Source organism: Syngnathus scovelli, chromosome 5, assembly GCF_024217435.2.
Source record: "Syngnathus scovelli strain Florida chromosome 5, RoL_Ssco_1.2, whole genome shotgun sequence".
Taxonomy (NCBI): domain Eukaryota; kingdom Metazoa; phylum Chordata; class Actinopteri; order Syngnathiformes; family Syngnathidae; genus Syngnathus; species Syngnathus scovelli.
In genome coordinates this window covers 9379794-9398814 of record NC_090851.1, presented here as the reverse complement: position 1 = coordinate 9398814, position 19021 = coordinate 9379794, and the positions used below count along the sequence as shown (strand labels likewise).

General features: G+C 41.2%; 1 protein-coding gene across 2 annotated transcripts in view; it reads right to left on the bottom strand.

The window, feature by feature from the left end:
* Positions 1-17503, bottom strand: part of rgs12b (regulator of G protein signaling 12b) — a 35632-nt gene extending 18129 nt beyond the window's left edge. Inside the window, exons 1-5 of one of the 2 annotated variants that reach the window (XM_049719414.2) lie at positions 17317-17503; positions 14186-15400; positions 13777-14010; positions 12344-13285; positions 7760-7879 (exon numbers count right to left, since the gene is read on the bottom strand). In XM_049719414.2, coding sequence (XP_049575371.1) covers positions 7760-7879; positions 12344-13285; positions 13777-14010; positions 14186-15223 — 2334 coding nt within the window. In that variant the 5' untranslated portion in view covers positions 15224-15400; positions 17317-17503. The remainder of the gene's footprint in view (positions 1-7759; positions 7880-12343; positions 13286-13776; positions 14011-14185; positions 15401-17316) is intronic. The other variant, XM_049719413.2, reaches the window with a different exon arrangement.
* Between the last annotated feature and the right edge of the window lie 1518 nt (positions 17504-19021).

Sequence of the window (19021 nt, the reverse complement as noted above, 5' to 3'; positions counted from 1 at the left end):
GCGGCTTGTTTCCATAGAGACACGCCCCGACCAGTCAGTGTGAGCTGAGGAGGAGGAGGGAACAAAGGTTAGTCTGCCAATCCTGTTCCAGCACAGCCTTCAGCTCTCCAGCCTCTTCTCCTGACCTCCCTTTTCAAATCACAGCCTCATTTCAAGACCAACATTTTTTTGCAATTACAAATTAAAATGACGTATTAATGTTTCAGCTTGTGAGACGTTTTTTGTGGTTAAAGGCTATATAATTAAATTTGACGAAGCTGCTTGAAACAATTGCAATGCATCATGCAAGTATGTCTTTTTTTTCTATAGAAAACACTTTGGATGAGCAATATTTCTTTTCATTATATTAGAAATCAATCTAAATTTAATTTACAGAAAGTCAACCATTCTCTTTCAAATTATGCTCACTCCGATGAGCTCAACTTTTTCTGTGGACATCCATGTGGGTGGTAAGCATTTCTACAGCTGGAGAAACTTTTGTTGTTTTCACTTATTTTAACAGGGGCACATTATAGCTCCAAAATTGACGGGAAGACTTATTTTGTGCTGTTGTAGTCAGACAATATTATAATCGACAAGATTCTGTTGTGTGCCGTCACTTTTCCAAAACCCAACGCACTTGAACACCACCAGTTGCACAAAGACCACAATTCAAGTGCAAGTGGCCTTTAAGCCAACAAACACCACACTCCCCTAATTTCCTGTTTTTGGATGTTGAGTGGGACTATAAAGTCAATGCATACTTATTTACTAACTCAATATTGACATTATCACCTTTTTTTTCTCCTCTTGCTGGGAAGGAATCTAAATCGCCAAAAGCATCGAAAAGGTGATGTTCTCTGTTTTTGTTTTCCATTGCTAGCTTTTCACTTCTTAGCTCGGAATGCTGAGGTATGATGAAGTTACCCTTCCACAATTCCTGTCTCATAGCAACATCAGTGATGGCTCCTGCATGCAGCGCACACCACTATCACCACATCATGCGCATGGAGGCAAAGCACATTGCCACAGTCTTGATGACGCAGGCTGGTACAAACGCCACCCTCAACCCTCTCGAGTTAATTGCATGAACCAAATGAAAATAGGAAAAGAAACGGTATAATATACAACTACATTGGTGGGAGTTTAATCACAGCGTATGAATTTTGTTAGACAATCATCAGGTTGCACAGGAGTGACTGCCTCAGGTGGTTACTCGTAAGTCATTATAATGTCATGGATGAATAAACTCAATTGGGCAATCATTTGTTCCAAGGAAAAAAAAAAAATCATTGCTGCACTAAAAGCAGATGAGAATAGTGGAAGCCAAATGAGTAAAGTGTTGCTTGAGTGGGCAAGATGTGTGTTAAAGCGTTCACAGGCTGGAAAAGTAGCTTTGTTTGGGAAAATTAGAGAGCCATCAATCTTACGGATCCATTTTGGCAATAGCTTCAATTATCCCTATTGATTTTTTTTTTTTTTTTACAGACATGCAAGCAAGTTCATCGGGAAAAAAAACGGCAACAGTGCCCTCTGCTGCTGGAATTAAAGCATAACCTGAGACCGCTTACTAATAAGGTTTAGTGTTGAAAAAAAATAAAAAGGTTACAAATTATTAGATATTCAGCCTTAATAATTCTAAAATGTGAAATGGTATGTCGCAGATCATACCGAGTCAATTCAGATTCAACTCAATGACAGATGCTATCTCACAGTCACACAGTCGTTTCCTAGAAAGCCCACTTATCAGTCTTCCTAAAATAGTCAGTCCGAATCATTTTTCCGCATTTGTTATTGAAAAAAAAACACACAAAAATGGAAGCGAATACTGATAACATTTATTAAATCTTTCCATTTCAGGAGTAGAACTGAATGATCTGTTACCATGGGGATCTAGCTGATTTTAGCAGAAGTGGTCAAGGTCATGAGGAGATGTTTAAGACTATTTCTTTTTTTCTGGCAGAGTGTGTGTGTGTGTGTGTGTGTGTGTGGGAGGTGATAAATTCTGACTCTGCATTATTTGTAGAAAGATAACACTATGCAACTATCATATGATTAACTTCTATTAAAGCTAGCACAAAATTCTACTTGGTATTATATCGTAATAGACTATAGACTCGTGTGTGTGTGTGTGTGTGTGTCCGTTAAAATGTCGTGAGGCAAAGGTTTTCATACATCCCCCTGTTGCGCACAAAATGAACACACACTGCAGCAAGTGACTTATCACATGGCAACGCTTGATTGTGCTCTTGAGGTGAACTGCACCCATCTGGCACTTGTTGAGGGGGAAAAAAAGAGGTACTTGTCTTCATCTGAAAGTGGAGCCTGCATCTGATGTTGAGCCGGCCATCCTGAGGTGTTTCGTGTACAGGAGCAGTTTTGACTCATCATCTGATTTGCCTTCCCTACAAACACTTTTGGTCCCAGGGGTAATCACGAGGAACACACACAAACACAAGTAATGTGTGTGCGGGTCACTTATCTTTGGGCATTACATTGTGTGATTGTTCCTTTTTCGAAGGGTATGAATGGGCTTCTATTGATAGAAGAAGCGTTTAGGGGATTATGGCCTGTTGCATAAACACAGAAGAACTATTTTGTCACTGCTGCATTTTGTGAAATTAAAATAGATTCTGCCCTAGTTTGTACCCTAGAGCAGAGAATGACTGGCACCTTTAGACGATGTGATTTGGACGACGAACACATCCAATGCATAACTGAGCGTGTTGTCTCTTGTTGCTTTCATAGACTAAATGTGGAAATCAACAGGTTGCTGAAACGCTGTCAAAAACTGCTCTGTGATTGGATTGCACTGGTCACGTGACCTGTCATTCCAAAGCGGAGCAGTGTAACTAAAGTTTCAGAATGGTTTTTAATGTGAATAATCATGCACTTCATCACAAGACAAATGGGACAAATTTAGGAAGATAAGCTAACGACCATAATATTGAACTGACACCACATTTCATAAGACAATCAGTATCAATGTGCGACTGGATAAAGAGACTTCATTTGTAAGATCACACCCCACCACACGCACACACACACGCACACACACACACACACTCACACACCACAATTACTCACTGGTTGAGAGGTCGTTTCTGAGTCCCCACTCAAAGTTTTCTGCTCCATGAAGAAAGACACGAGTAATTCCCAACACTACATGTGAGAGTTTCCCAAGGTGCGCGTTGCTATCAGCCAAATAGGTGTGTGCACTGCGTGCACGTTAAAGCTCGATGGCGTCTAAGAGTCCAAGCCGCTCCAGAACGTCACTGTTACTAGATGCCCTTTGCAACTTGCTTGCGCTTTCTCATCTTCCTGCTCCTCTTCCTCCTTCTCGCTCTATCGTCTCCGTCGCCCTGCCTCTCTGCTCTCACCCTCCTCTTTCTCTATATTGCCACCCACCCTTGTGTCATTCCTATTCCACCCACACTGTTGTGATGTGAGAGGCATGCACATACACACTAATCAGATGCAGAATGCGAAGCACGGCAGAAAAGGGAGACCTCCGCCTTGACCGAACCCCCCCAGCCCCCATCTCTCTCCACCATACAACCCCCAACACATATATGCTCAGCTCTGAGTGAATGCCTTACCCTCGGTGCCCTCGTCTGTCATCTCATTAGTATGCCCCATGCACAAGTGACATTCGTGACAGAAGGGGGAATAGGAGGGAGGATTGGATGAATCCAGTTTGATCCTTCCTGAGGACCAAGAGATGACAGAGCAAACAGAAGAAGAAGAAACAGCGGAGTGGATGGCACAAGTCAGAATGATCACACCGTACAGAAGAGTTGAGAAGTAGCTGCATTCCACAACATGCCTTGACATTGACACACACTGATGATACACACACTCACACCCACACTTATAACCCTGCCTAGGAAGGTCCCTGAGGCAGGGAAAGTGGGTGCAGCACTACTTCACTTTAAAGTGAAAATTAGTTCTGTATTGATTTTTAATGGGGACCGCCATTGATCAGTCAAAGCACCAACACAAGTCGTTCCACCTTCCACAAAAGTAAAACTATGAAGCAGCTCTGTAAATATTAGTAGCAGTTCATGTATGGGGATGATTGTTTCAAAAAGTATTTAAAAAAAAAAAACACTCACACCCTGCACGAATATTTACTTGAAACATGATAGTTTACAATAACCATAAAGATTATTTTCAATAAATTACATTATTGTCATTCATGTCAACATTTTTAATCTAGAGAGAGGCTAAACCCACTGAAATAAACAATATTGTATTTTGTGTATTCTGTGTAAAAATAAATCCCTAGAGGGGTTATGGCACCCAACAACCACAGTGACCACAGTGATTCATCTTGAGCGAGCGCCTCCGTGTTGCTGATCCCCATCAACTCCAGAACAGAACAACATTGCAGGTTGTGGGGGAAATATTAGAAATCGGCGTAGCGATCGGCCAATTGTGTGCACTGTAAGCCACTTAAATGTGTGCATTGAACCCTAAAATTGTTTTTGTTTTTTTGCCCTGCTTTCATTGGTGAATCTTGCTTGTAAACATCTTATACAGCAGTGAACAATTCACCTTGACATTTTGTGTTCAGCCACTAAGCACCACTTGAACATTGTTTGTGTTGGGCGGTGGCCTTTCAAATAATTAATCCTAATGGATGCACCGAAATAGCAGCTTTGAAGCACTTCTTGAAATTATATCAAGGATCACTGATTGCGAGTCTGTTAAATAATCTCATTGGGTGTTGCATTAGGTATATCTGCATTGTAAAAAAAAAAAAGAGAGGGAGATTCGGTCCAAGATTAGGATAAAATAATTCTGCCTTTGCAGAGAAAATCAAGCTTGATTTTGACTAACTAGAATTATGGTTACAGGAGAATGAATTCTGATAACCATTTTGTTTGGCAATTCACAGAAGAATGCATTCACACTAATCAGGAGAAGCTTCATCATGTAACAAGCCAATGACCCAAAACACACTGCCAACACAACAAAGGATTTCATCAGGGGGAAAAAGTCTCCGACTGGCCAAGTCAATCACCAGAGCTTAACCCAAAAGAGCCTTCATTTGACCTCCTGAAGAGCAAAGTGAAAGGAGAAACCCCCAGATACAAACAGGAACAGAACGAGGCTGCAGTAAAGGCATGGAAAAGACAAATTAATAATAATAATAAAAAAGAAAATAACAGTTTGGCAAAATTAAAGAGCTGCAGTCTTATCTCGTGGTCGATAAATATCTTGCTACTGCTACAGCACTTGCTGGCTTTGGTGTAAAACTCTTAATAAGATGACTCAATGCTTTGGGGAAGTCCAACGTAAAGTTGAGTCAATAGCGTGAATGTCTAATATTGACCACAAGAGCAGGGAAAGCTATATTTGCAGGCAACTTGAAGGAAGGATTTCACTGGCATAACCGAATTGATGTCATGCTCACTCACACATTTCCACTTACATTACAAAAAACAAAATTTAGAAGCAGGATGGGCTGGAGTGTATGTGTGTGCATGCGAGTGTGTGTGTGTGTACAGTATGCAATCAGATAGTATATAGCTTCCTTATTTGTGTTTCAGAAAGGAATTCATTATCTTATGTACAAACATTGTGTGCGTGTGCGTGTTTGCATGTGTACATGTGTCTTGTGTGTATTTGCACAGTGCATATGTGCTTTTGTGTTGAAGCCATTCGAAAGACCAGTTTGTTGCTGATCGGAGCTCATTAGGCGTGCCAGATATGTTTGAGCTGCCCCTCTCCAAAACACAAACGTGAACACGAACATGCACGCGCGCGCGCACACACTCGCCATGGTCAACACAAACACAAAGCCGTCTCTGTCTGTGCATGAGCACAAAGAGAGAAAGGCCTAATGACCGGAAGAAAAAGGTAAGATAACGAGGGAGGCAGGGGCAGAGGACAGAATACTCAATATAATAATAACGTCATCAATTATTGTATAAAAATAGTGGGAATAACAATGGTGCCTTTGAGATAAATAAATACCACATCACAGGGAAAATATTTTAATTGAAAGGCAGATTTAAAACTAATGGCATCCCAGTGACTTTGCTATGCAATTCTACAATGGAGCCCAAAGGGGAAAATTCCACTGTGCCCAAACAGCCACTGGACAGCGGAAATATTTCACTGTCCTCTGATCTCTATCTTAGGAGGACATAGTACGAGCAAAACTGTTGTTGTGAATTACACTTAGTCTCTATCTCACTCCCCAGCAGACAACAGTCGATGAAAACAGAGCTGATGATGTTTACCTCGATTTGACGACAACGTGCAGAATTACTCTGTTTGTTAAGATCTGAAAATTAGCTAATGCCTGGATTGATGACAACAGATGCTCATTAGGTGCACAATCAATATCATTAATGATGCCTTCAGGAGTGGGGTGAATGCAGGAAGCAAGTTTGTGACCAAAAAAAAAAAAAAAATTGTACAAAGATAATGATTTGATTTTTAATTGTATTGATTAAACAATGTGTGTATTACTGTGGTGGTAGTTGGTAGACAGTTAGAGGTGTATCATATTGAGAGCTCTTTGTAGTGGTGCATTCCAAAGAGATGAAAAGTTGACAAATGTCAGAAAAGTGAAACAAATACTGTGGTGTCTAAAAAACATTCAATGCCCAATTGTAGAATTCAATATTGATTGATCAGAACATCTGTGTTTTGCTTTTTGGGATATTGATTAGTGTCTATCTTTAAAACAAGGAAAAAAAATTCAACTGAAAATTTGATTAGTGTCTTTATACTTAACTTGAGAAAAAATACAAATCTACGCTGCTCTTAGCACACCCACATCCATCTTAGAAAAAGTAATGAGAACTAAGGATTTTGTTTTAAAACTTTCCGTACAGTCGTTAACCTTCAAATGACATTAAAAATTCAAATGAATTAGTTTTCGAAAACTTATCGTGAATAATTGTGAAAACGTGAAATTTCCGGTTTATTACAAGGAAGTTTGTTTCAAAATATGAACAAATTAGTTAGACAAGCTTCCAAACTTAGCTAACAGATTCCACCGTCAGCCGTATTATTTCGTCTACGTTCATTCCAATTTCTTTGAGGTCAGACCTCATGAGCTCCAGGTGGGATCGTTGTTTGCGGAAGTTGCCGTGGCGTGTTGTAAGACAGAAATAAAGAGAAAACAATGATGTGGATTATGAAAACAAATATAGTTAAAAAACCTAAAGTTGGGATGTTGTGTAGTACAAAAATTAAAACACATACCTTCATTCACTACACTGTATTTTTTATCTCAAACAAGATATTTTAGGTTGCATTACCTGACATGTTTTGGCTTGTACTTCCGCCTTCATCAGTGAAGTGATTGACAAGTGAAAACAAAATGAACTTAATACAAACATACCTTCATTGGAATTGGGTATCTAAAATGATCAACAGAAGTTTTTTTGTTGAAGCTACACAGATAAGTGGAATTATTATTACCGCAGGGACTTTAATGATAAACAGTAACGGCAATCAAACATAGAATCTTCTAAATCCCACTACATTAATCTAAAAGTGTACAGAACATGGTGTCGCTTGCTATAGGCTGGTTTGTCCACAACTGTGTGCATGTTGCCATGGTGATATGAAAAGAGGGCTTGAGGTGTCATGTGATGATGCGCATGAGCTGCTATTATTAGAAAGAGCTGGTGCACATGTGGCTCAAATGTGACGATAGCACTCAGACGAAACTCGAGTGTTGCAATAACACGAGCCATTTGTCTGCAGATGTACAGAGTAAGTAGTCAGACAGACAGACAGACACATAAGCTCCTACCTCCAGATCATCCAGGGAGCGGGCCAGGCTGAGACGTTTGGAACGTCCAAAGGACCGTCTGCCTGAGGAACGCTGGGGGAGAGGAGGGAAACCCATTGTCAGACCTCGGAAGCGACCACCCTGAGGAGAGAAAAGACACAGGTTTTACACCCAGGTGGGGACAATATTGAATGTCTGGGAAGCAAAAAGGACTCTTTGAGGTTACCATCTATCCATTGTGAAGAAGAGATTTTGAAAAAGCATCCTAAAAGCAAACCCCGCCACGAGGGTGTTCTGAACAGACAAACTTGGCCTCATCAGAAAATGAATGTAAAAACTTTTAGTGCTCTTTTCTCCATCTTAGACTTGCAGTTGTTAAGTTCTATTGAAGCCATAAACCCTACATGCTTTAATTTAATATTATAATTTAATAGATTTTTGGCAACTTGAGTGAGCAGTAATTTTCATTGCTGCAGGAGTAATGGCCAAGGGTCCCCTTTGTAAAATCACCAACCAGTTAGGCACATAAGCTGAAAGTGTTGTGGACACAAAAATATTCAGCCTTTGGATAAAAGTACATGCACACACACACAGCCAACATCACGCACACTTTACAACCCATCTGGAAATGTGTGCCGCGGGGTCTGCCTCTGCACATCTCTATCATCCTTTAAAAAAAAAAAAAAAAAAGGCTATTGCCACGCTTTGTCCATTCACCTCCTAGAGTTGTGTTAAACAATCTGATCCAAAACTCTTTTGCCAAAATAACCAGCATAGACCAACATGGTTTGTGCTGTTTTTAACGGCGTCTCCAACACGAACAAAACATCAGAAGCAGCAAAGCAAAACAGTCAAAATATTATAACAACAGCATGCTGGTGTGCTGGTGTTGCTGCTTGGCTTTGGCTTAGTTGGTAGTGCACCAGAAGTCTTCCTCTCTTTTTCTGCCCAGAAGACACAATAATTGCTCTCCTGCTTGAACATCTTGGCTGGACCAGGATAAGCAATAGAAAATGGTCAGATAACATTATTCAAGCCTACCCACTCAAATTTGGATGTGCAGCATACAAAAGGGTCATTATTATCTCTACTGAGAGTAGGTTCTTGTAAATGTCAATTCACTTGCTGCGAAGTGGTCAAATGTCCTCTATTGTTCGCAATTGCTATGACTTTGGCTGGTGTGGAGGCAACTCTACGCAAGCAGTCCCCCTTTTTTCCTCCCACTGAAATGTTAAATTCCACATTAGACGCAGGCATGTGCTTGTGCCTGTGTTATTGCATGCACAGTCTGTTGGATTCCAGTCAAATGGTAAAACCACACATTCACAAATACTGGAAGATGAGATAGTCAGTGCCGTGTGTTTATACTGAATCATCCAATTGTTTGAACAGCATGACGTTGTATTTTTCTATTAATTATATTCTTGATCTAGATATATATACGTATATATATATATATATATATATATATATATATATATATATATATATATATATATATATATATATATATATATATATATATATATATATATACACAAAGTATATTTAACAGAAATGTACAACACAACATCCATACAAACACACTGGAGATGGATTTACTATCAATGTAGCAAACCATTAACTGGAGAGAAAAGCAAAAACCAAGCAGCTGTTCCATTTAGTCATAAACTGCTGCCTAATATGTCCATGAGATTAGTCAACGGGTCATCAAGATTTACTGTTCAAAGCCATCAAACAATGATGTAACCCATAAACCAAACAGAAGTCTTTCGTTGCCTTCACATTTCCACTGAAAACTCTTGATATAAATATCTTTTTTTTTCTTTCTTTCACGTTTGAAATAAACGAGACGAAACGAAACGAAATATTCTATGTTTGTTCTTTTGTGCTGGGGAAACTAAACAACTGAACAGTCCTCGTAAATACTATAACTACATCGGCCGATTCGCTCACAGTGCAGGAGAGGACATATAAAGATAGATTCTTGATTGATTAATGCCCTTTGAGAAATGAATCAATGAACACCAAGATGTGACTACCTAATCAGTGACAAAATCAAATAGCGTGCCAGTAAGTACAATAAACACTTAGGATTCATATTTCTGTTTGATCATCTCAGTTGACGTGACTAAGTGTCTCGGGATGTGCTTTGATTGGAACCTTTTTACAAAAAAGGCATTTAAAAATGTGGCTTGTATTGATGCAACTGATCTGTCTTGCTCAAACACACACACACACACACACGCAGACTAATAAAATAGGAAGGCGGAAGAGAAAAGGAGTCGAAACAAGGATTCAGTCAGTAGTTCAGTCATTACTGTAAACTAGACTATGATACCTATTTTTTACTTAATGAATACCCACCTAACAGTGTAAAAAATATCATCATTATTATTGTGGCTGGTTAGCATATCTATCTCACACAGTTCAGAGGTCGTGTGTTCAAATGGGAGCTCTGGCCTTCATGTGAGGGGGTTTGCATGTTCTCCCTGTGCCTGTGTGGCTTTCTTCCAGTGAATCTGGTTTCCTCCAACATTCCATAAACATGCATACTGATTTATTTGTGGCCTGTACTTGGCTGGGAACACCTTCAGGGTGTACTATGCCTCTTGCCCAAAGTCAGCTCGGTTAGGATGCAGCCCACCCTGACCCTCGTGAGGATACAGCGAGACTGAGATCGTTATCATCATATTCATCATTGCTTGCAAACTGATCATTTTACGGTCATGGAATTATGTCTAAATAACATCAGATAATAATTAAATCCAAAATAATATTAAAGTAATAAAATACATTCTGCAGAAACTTTGTCACATATTAAAGATAAGGAAGCAGTGCCACCATGTGGTATTGCATAGTAAATTGCAGCCAGTTGTATTGTGGGATTTAAAAAAAATCAACACATAAAAAAAAGACCACACAAGCAATATATTAGTAGTGCACAGTGTAACTATTTTTTTTTCTAAATCAGGGTAGCACCACCCTCAACTAAATACTGAACTAAAAAAAGAGTTCACGTCCACCTTCCTGTAAACTCTCATGAACACCCCCAGCGGCCTTGAAACACTTCCTCTGATTGTGGTCTGTGGTCCCTGGGACTAGGAAGACGCAACATTATGGTTCGATATGTAGGAAGTATCCATCCACAGCTATGGTTTAATAATGATTATAAGAAAAACAGCCCTTGCCACAAATGTTAATGATGTCATTACACAAGATGTACGTACTTGCCACCACATCACAAGAGCTGCGTGACAACTCCAGTGTTTCAGATGACCAAAGAAAAGAAGAAAATCCAAAGTACTAGGTCTTAATGTTATTCTTGTTCAGTGTTTTGTTCCTGATATTTAAAGTTTAAAAGCGGTTCAGATAATGAATGGATGACTGTTTAAATGGGACTCAATTTTTTTCTGGTAAATGTTATGTAACAAAGACAAGTTCAGTTTTTACTTTGATTTATCTGGATTCATATTTTTATAAAAATGTATGTAACCTATTCATTATCAACATTCAATTTGAGTTAAAAAGAAGACAATGTATCAGAAATCAATGTTTAAATTAAGAAAACAAAATGATTATCATGAAATAATTAGTTGTGTTACATTCTACTTTTGGAGAACACATATGAGTGATGGGTAGTCATGTTATATAAAAAAAAAAAAAAAATCGGATCTATTAAGTGCCAGCGTGCAGTGTCCTGAAATTTTGAGCTCTGCAGTTGGACTGAATTGCATTTCTGTTTCCAATGGCTAAGTGAAATAATCCAGTCTTCTTAGTCATTATTAATAACAGTTGAGAATAGTTTTTAAGAACATGAACAAGATTGGTGACCTGGTCCACCCTCTAATCTCACTGGTACTTTGCATACTCCTCAACATGTCCAGTTTCTTGAGCACTGACACTTTCCCCGTGCATTCAGGACTTGTCGGTGTGCCTCATGTGCTCAACAAAAAAGTACTAACATTGTACTTTAATGTCATGTAGGGGGCCGCATGATACCTGGGACAACAGTTGGGACTCATTGTAGACTCTTTATGTGACATTAGCACGTGAAACAGGTGGTTTTCAGGTCAAGACATAAGTCTGGCTGGTGCATAATGTATGATCTGATACTGGAGCAGCGGGATAAATAACTTATCAATCTAGTTGACGTGTAGAGAGCCAAGTTGTGTGCTCGCATTACTCACTACGGAACAGGGATGTTTGGTGAGGGTCGACGCAGGTCAGGAAACTTTCACACGGTTGAAAAGTTTCGCATGTCAGTGAGAGGAGCATTTCAGTCAAAAAGCACTGGAGCTAAATAGAAGGCTTTCGTCTGGAAGGAGTGATGGGGAGCATTGGCATGAGCGTAGACAGATTTATCACCTCAATAAAGTGCACTTGGACGGACTCTAGTTGAGTAAATTTCCACAGCGGTACTATGTGATGGAGGAGGCTACCTGCTCTCAACACTTCTCATTGCATAGTTAGTTTTAACATAACGTCTTTAAAATCCATCAACAGTGGCACATCCCGTTGTGGAAAGACACAGAATGCTACCAATTGAAAGACAAACGGCAAAGTAAGCAGCGACCAAATGCATTCATCACGATTAGTTTTTACCTTTTTCTCTGCGTCTTTGGCAGCCCCGCGCTTCTTTTCGGGTTCGCTCCTCTCTCTGTCGCCAGCACCAAAAAGTTTCTTGGCCCATTCATCTTTCAGCCTCTGGGTGTGGGTCTGGGCATGTAAAACAGGCGCAGGCTGGCTTCCTCCAGGTGGCGGCAGGTGGTCCCCCGGGACCAGCGGGGCCCGGTAACGGTCGGCCGGGATCTTATTCATGGGTGGAGGCAGGGTGCTGCAATTAGCCGATGACCAGCCGTCAGTGGATTCGGCGTACGACTCTTGATCGCTGCTCAAGCCTTGGAGGTGGTGGTGCTGCTGGTGCCAGTCTCGCAGCACATGGACTGGCAGCCAGCGCTGAGGCTCCACCCCTCCTCCGGTGCCTCTTTTGTCCCCGCCTCCGACGGCTCCTCCCCACTTTCCCTGCGAGTAGTGATGTGGATGGGCCCCTCGAGCGTGTCTAGCGTCGGTGTGCGCCAGCGGGAGGGGATGAGGCAGGTCGGCCAGGTATGGTTCATGGCGGTAGTGGCTATTCCTTATAGCGGGCGGGGGAGGATGTGGGTGAGAGGCAGCGGCTCCGAGGGTGGGGCTCCAAGCCTGCTGGGAGGAAGGTGGGCTGTCCCAATGACGCGGCCCGGAGACGTGATTGTGGGTAAGTGGCCCTCCCAGGTCAACTAAGAGCACTCTGTTACTCTTCTCCTCAGGTAAAAAGTTACCAATCCCGCTATCACTATTACTGCTGGTGCTGTGGTTCTGCTGGGCATCGTTATCTGGATCGTGAAAGGCTCTGGCTCGAATGCCCTCAATGTTGTCCCTCATGTCCCGGTAAAGTACAGCCACAAAGTGGAGGAGAGACTGAGAAGTGGGTGGGAATTCCAGGCAGCCTCCCGTGTCTGGGTCAGGGGTACATTCAAAGCCAAACCTCTGGGCCACTCCCACATGTACCTGAGGAAAAAATAAAGAAACACGTGAAATACGGTTGAAGACATCCCCACAACTGTTGAGTGTACTATCAATCTACTAGGGCATAGATGTCAAACTCAGGGCCCGGGGGCCAGATCCGGGCCGCTATGTCATTTTATATAGCCCGCGAGATCAAATCATGTCAACTCCCATGCTCCTTGCTAAAATATGTACCATAATTTTGTAATAAATAACAAAGTTGAGATTTTGTAAGAATTTTGTGTTACCATGTTTGCAGCAATTTGAACAATAACTGAAGAAAATATTAGTTCTGATTTCAAAACTAGTAATTCATCTATTTGTGTGTGTGTGTATATGTGTATACGTAGTATGTATTAATAAGAGACTGTCATAATGGAATTCATGACATTTCAAAACAGAATTTCAATTCCAATTAATCAAATTCCATTTGGATAATATTGGTAAATAGCGCAGAGCTATTCTGAATACTCAAGCACTTTTTCTGTTCACACCTGGTGGTGACACAGCTCAGGATCCACAATGAACACGTGGCAAGAAGTCCTCAAACCTCCGTCTTCGTATCGTCCTCTACTGAGGTGACAGTCTTCATCTGCAGCCTGCATGGTGACCAGTCCAAAGAACCGCCGGTCATCAGGACAACAGGCACTGAATGCTAGTTTTTCTGCAGGATATGTGGCAAGGATCTGGCCTTTGTCACTGCACAGGCGCACACTATCATGCATGACCTAGTAGAAAGAGTAGAATGTGCATTAGAAATCTGATGGGAGTGATACTTGAAGGCAAAACAAAACAAAAAAATCTGATGTTGATCAGGTCCTCCTTGCCAGTTAGTCATGTCACAATTACAAGCACCTGAGATGAACGTTTCGGTACAAAAGTGTGAGAACTATGCAAGCTAACCTTCATGAGGACCAGAGAATGGATCTTTTGCTCTGCCCTGAGGCGCCTCATGCATCCTCTGATAGCTTGCAGGCTGTCACTCTCCAGGCTGGTACCTGTGGAGGCCAGCTCAATAGATCCTAGGTAGCCCACAATCATGCCCACATTGACAATGTCTTGATTTGGATCTAGGACCAAGTCCCGCCCATCACCGACATCTATGTATTGCTCCTCGTGGAGGTGGAGATGTCGAAAACCAGAGTCCAGGAAAACCGAGTCGTCATTTAGAACTTGGGCCATCTCCTCCTCAGAGAGCAGGACAGGGTTGCTGCTAGAGCGGGTGGAGTTTCGACATGCGGGAAACTCGGGATCAGACATCGGACGTGGTTTGGACGATGAGGTATGTCCGGGTCTGTCCTTGTCAGAACTGCTGGACGAGTGGCTGGAATTCTCAAAGATCATGTTGAAAATTCCTCCGGACTGCAACTCCGCCACGACGCGCTCGGCACGGTTGATGCCGAACTGCTTTGAATCCATTTTGGGTCTCAACCAGCCCCCACGAGCTCCACCAGCAGTCCTGCTGTTATTGTTGACACTGTTGTCGTAGAGGCCATCCAACTCATCGTCGCTGGAGCACGAGTCCAGGTAAACTGCAGCCATAGTGTTGCTGCTATGGTGACGACTGCCAGCGCTACGTTGCTGGTGCCGTTTGTGACGCTCCACTTCACCAATGACCAGCTTTAAAATGCCGGTGCAACGTCCGATCAGTTTAACCACATCTTCATGGGATGCCCTGGAGACATTGATGTCGTTCACTGAGAGGATGTGGTCTCCTGAACGCAAACCCACATAATCTGCGGGGCTGCCTTTCAGGATGCAGCCGAGGACACACGGGCTTTGTCCCGAGAGAGTGAAACCGTAACCCGTCCTTCCTCTGGCCACCTCAACAGCCCGGATTCGCCTCTGCTGCACAGAGGAGGGTGGAGGAGAATGGGGCCGGTTGGCCTCATTGCCTCCGTGAGGACGTCTTCTTGATGACGTGTCCACTTGGTTGAACATCGTGCCAGAGGATTTTCTCTCATCTATTTGTTCAGAACATTTCAGTGGCTGCCAAGTTGGAGCGTCTTCTAGTCAGAAAGCTCTGCCATCGAGTGGCAAATACAGCAAAGGGGTGAAAATTTGGACTCAGCTCTGGCACAGCCTTCCTGAAGTTGAGCCACCCATCCTAATATTTACCTGCAGAAAAGACCAAACGATAATTAGGATGGTATATACTGAGACTCTTAACTAAAAAACTTGCTAAAAATTCAATATAGTTACAAAACTGTCTGCTACAATGCAAGGAATTTGCTGCAGTACAGAACAAAAAGAGAACTTCTAATGTCCAACAGAGCTTTTGATGCTTATTTTGAGGAACAATATGATTTTTTTAAATTATTTTGATGTCACATGAGCACCATAATGTTGATATTTAAGAATTACCGTGCAAAAACGTAATAACTAATTTCAATGAAATAGTCAGGAATTCAAAAAGAACTAACTGGCTTGGTTAATTATGAGTAAATCAAACATAAAAACTACATTTCAAAGTGAAAATGGTGTAAACTATTTCATATATTTTACATTTTGACATTTTGTTTCCTACGGCTACAGCATAAATGACCTGGCCAGTCAGTCCATTTTAAAAAACAAACGTAACATCTGAGCCCAATAGTTTACCCATCCCTGATCTCAAGGCGCAATTACATTTTGCTTTGTGTGTATTTTTGTGTTTCTTTTTCTTTGTTGTTGTTGTGATGCTACCCACACAGGGGAATGCAACCGGGAATGGAAATTTTTGTGATTTATATGCAAATGCTGGCTGGCTGCTCAGCACAGTACGACCATAACAACAACAAAAAAAGAATAATGGAATGTACACCACAAAGTCAGCTGCATTTTGTCAATTTGAAGCTACCAACTTTGGATCCACAAGCAGCTGTGAGCCTAAGTGTAAAAAGCCGTTAGATGAGTTAGTCCATATTCTATTCAAACTGCTGTCAACTGCACAATCTGTATTTTATCTTGGTGACAGATTGTTTGAAATTCAATTTCTGATTCCGAATAATTTAATAATACAAAACACAGGGAGAGGGTCAATTTTACTTACTTGAGTACTTGAATATTTATTTTTTCTGATGACTCCCAACATTGAATAAACAGATATCTGTACTTTACAATGATCATTCATTACTTTATATAGTAAATGGACTACTTAATCTTGTTTCATCTTCTTCAGAAACATGGTTAAAAAGATGTATAGGGAGAATAGTAATAGTAATAGTCGGTGAATTATTCTGAACAGCCGAGCTGCAATACCTGGAGGGAATGACGTCACACGTTTGTCCAATAAGAGGTGTTTGCACCTTTGCAGGTGCATCCATACAGATTAGTAAATGCTATTGAATTCACTTCACCTTAAAGACTGAATTAGTTACGTTTATTTTTTATTTTCAACAAGGCGTCCCTTCAAGCCCTTTCTCGTAATTGCATTAGTTTAGGCGTTGTCAAGTTATCACGCTAAAAACCCTAGTTTAAAAAAACAGGGTTGTTCGTGCATATTAACAATCATGTAGTCAAATTCAATGGCCTTATCCTGAAAATGATACTTTTTATTATCTATTTCGCACAGTTTTAAAGTTTTTCTGAAGTGGCTTGCGCTTCAAAAGTGCAACCACCCGTGCTTAAATCTTAGCCCCGCCTTTCTTATTCACAACTTTCTAGAATGGCTGTAACGATGACAACGGCGGTGTAAACATAGATGGATTTGACCGCCATTGGTTTACACTCATGTCAATCTAGCATAGACAGTTATGTGGAGAAGATGACAAGTTCGAGTGAGAAGTCACAAATAAAACTATCATCGTTGTGTCAAACTTTTGCTGCAAGGGTGTGAAAACAGAAGCTTCTTATTTGTATATTTATTTACACTAATAACAGCGTGCATGTAACAATACAACTTGGGACAGGAAGGCTCAGCGAGCGGGGTGGAAAAAGTCACATTTCTGAGGCTAAATCAGCTAAGTCTAAGGTAGATTACATTTTTTTTAAATGACGCAAAAGCGACAAAAGGCGTGCGCAAAGAGTTGGGCGGCCAAGGAAGAATGGCTTACTTGTCGAATGACGGCTCCCAGGTAGTATCCATAGTTGAGTAGCTAGGGACAGTTGGGTCAACTCATGGTCGATGGGTAAACAAAAGAAAAGGCAACACCATCTGGCCAAGTAGCCTTACGAGGAGGAGGACTGGAGGAGGAGGAGGAGGAGGGGGGCTCGGGAGTTTAGAGTGGGCTGCTGTGAGGAGGGACTGGATGTGGAAGGAAACATCCAACTCATCCAATAACCTTTAGTTGCTTCACTTCCTTCTCAACATGCATGGTGGATAGAAAAAGTCAACACACAGCAGTCTAAATATGCCACGTTTGTGGGGTGTAAAAAAAAAAAAAAAAAACAGGAGGGGAAAAAAATAAAACATTTCCAAGCATCAATGTGTATTGATCTGTTCAATCCAATCAAAACACTCAAGAAGGGGAATAAAACTGAAATAAAGTGTAAACTGGAATAATGTGGCTGCTCTAGTGTGCTCAACCTCTTCTAAATGAACCATTTACATTCAAACATCCCATGTTAGTCAACAGCACACAATTGCCACAATTTAAAGTGTTAACCCCAACTATACTTTAGATCAGGGGTGTCAAACTCATTTTTTTGGTGGGCCGCATTGTAGTCATAGCTTCTTTCGAAGGGCCATTATGACCGTCAACCCAAATAAATGTATGACCACCTCATTATATACAGCAAAAGCTACAAAACAAACTGACAAATAATGGTTTTCAAATCAGACGAGTAAAAACTGGTCAAATATATATTTTAAAAAAGATATTAAAAGTGAAGACAATTTGCAATTCTAGTAATCACACGAATTTGATGCACAATTGGTCTTCGTGGGCCACATAAAATGATGTGGCGGAACGTATCTGGCCCCCGAGCCTTGAGTTTTACACCTGTGCTTTAAATGTTCTAGTAGGCATTTTCTAACTTTTTGGGAAGGGGGTAGGTGAGTTCAAGCAGAGGCATGACTATTTGGTGTGAACACAATTGATGAGCATTCCCTCCACTTTGACTGTCTGAAGAAAAACAGTTCCTAAACTTGTTCCTGCCACCCAGTATGTTGTTCTTCTGGTGATGTATGATGTTGCATTTGCGTCAAACATAATTGGAATAGGGTGAAAAGTTCAACCAGACTATGACACTTTTTCACCTCCACGCTTGGGAGGTTTTGCTTGAGAATGACAGTGCAAACAAGAGAGAGATCAAGTGCCAAATAAAACATATGGAAGGTGCCCAGTAATCTACTCCACTTAATGCCTTTTAATCAGTATGACATTAATTAATAGGGGCGGCAAACTACACCTCAAGTACACTTGGACACTAGATTGTAAGAATTCTTTTGAAATCCAATAATGTTCTTTGATTTGCAGGTTCATGTTTAGAATTGCTTATTCTGGAAATGGAAAGCATTGGAAACTAACATGAATGCACCAAACCGAGCCAGTTCAACAGAACCCCCCCCCTTAACTAGTGCCCCCGAATCACAGTTTTCTGGGTAATCGCATTACCCCCTGCAGGGATCCCCAGCCACTCAGGCTTTTGCTTCTCTTCCACCAAATCAGAAGCAATCACATAAAAACATTTAAATCCTGTTTGGGAATAATTTCCTTTGACATTTTAAGTACTACATGTTGGCCTGAATCAGAATAAGGTGAGCTTGTAAGTGAAGAAAAGGGGGTTGACGTAATCTGCTTTAGGGCAGGGATTGGA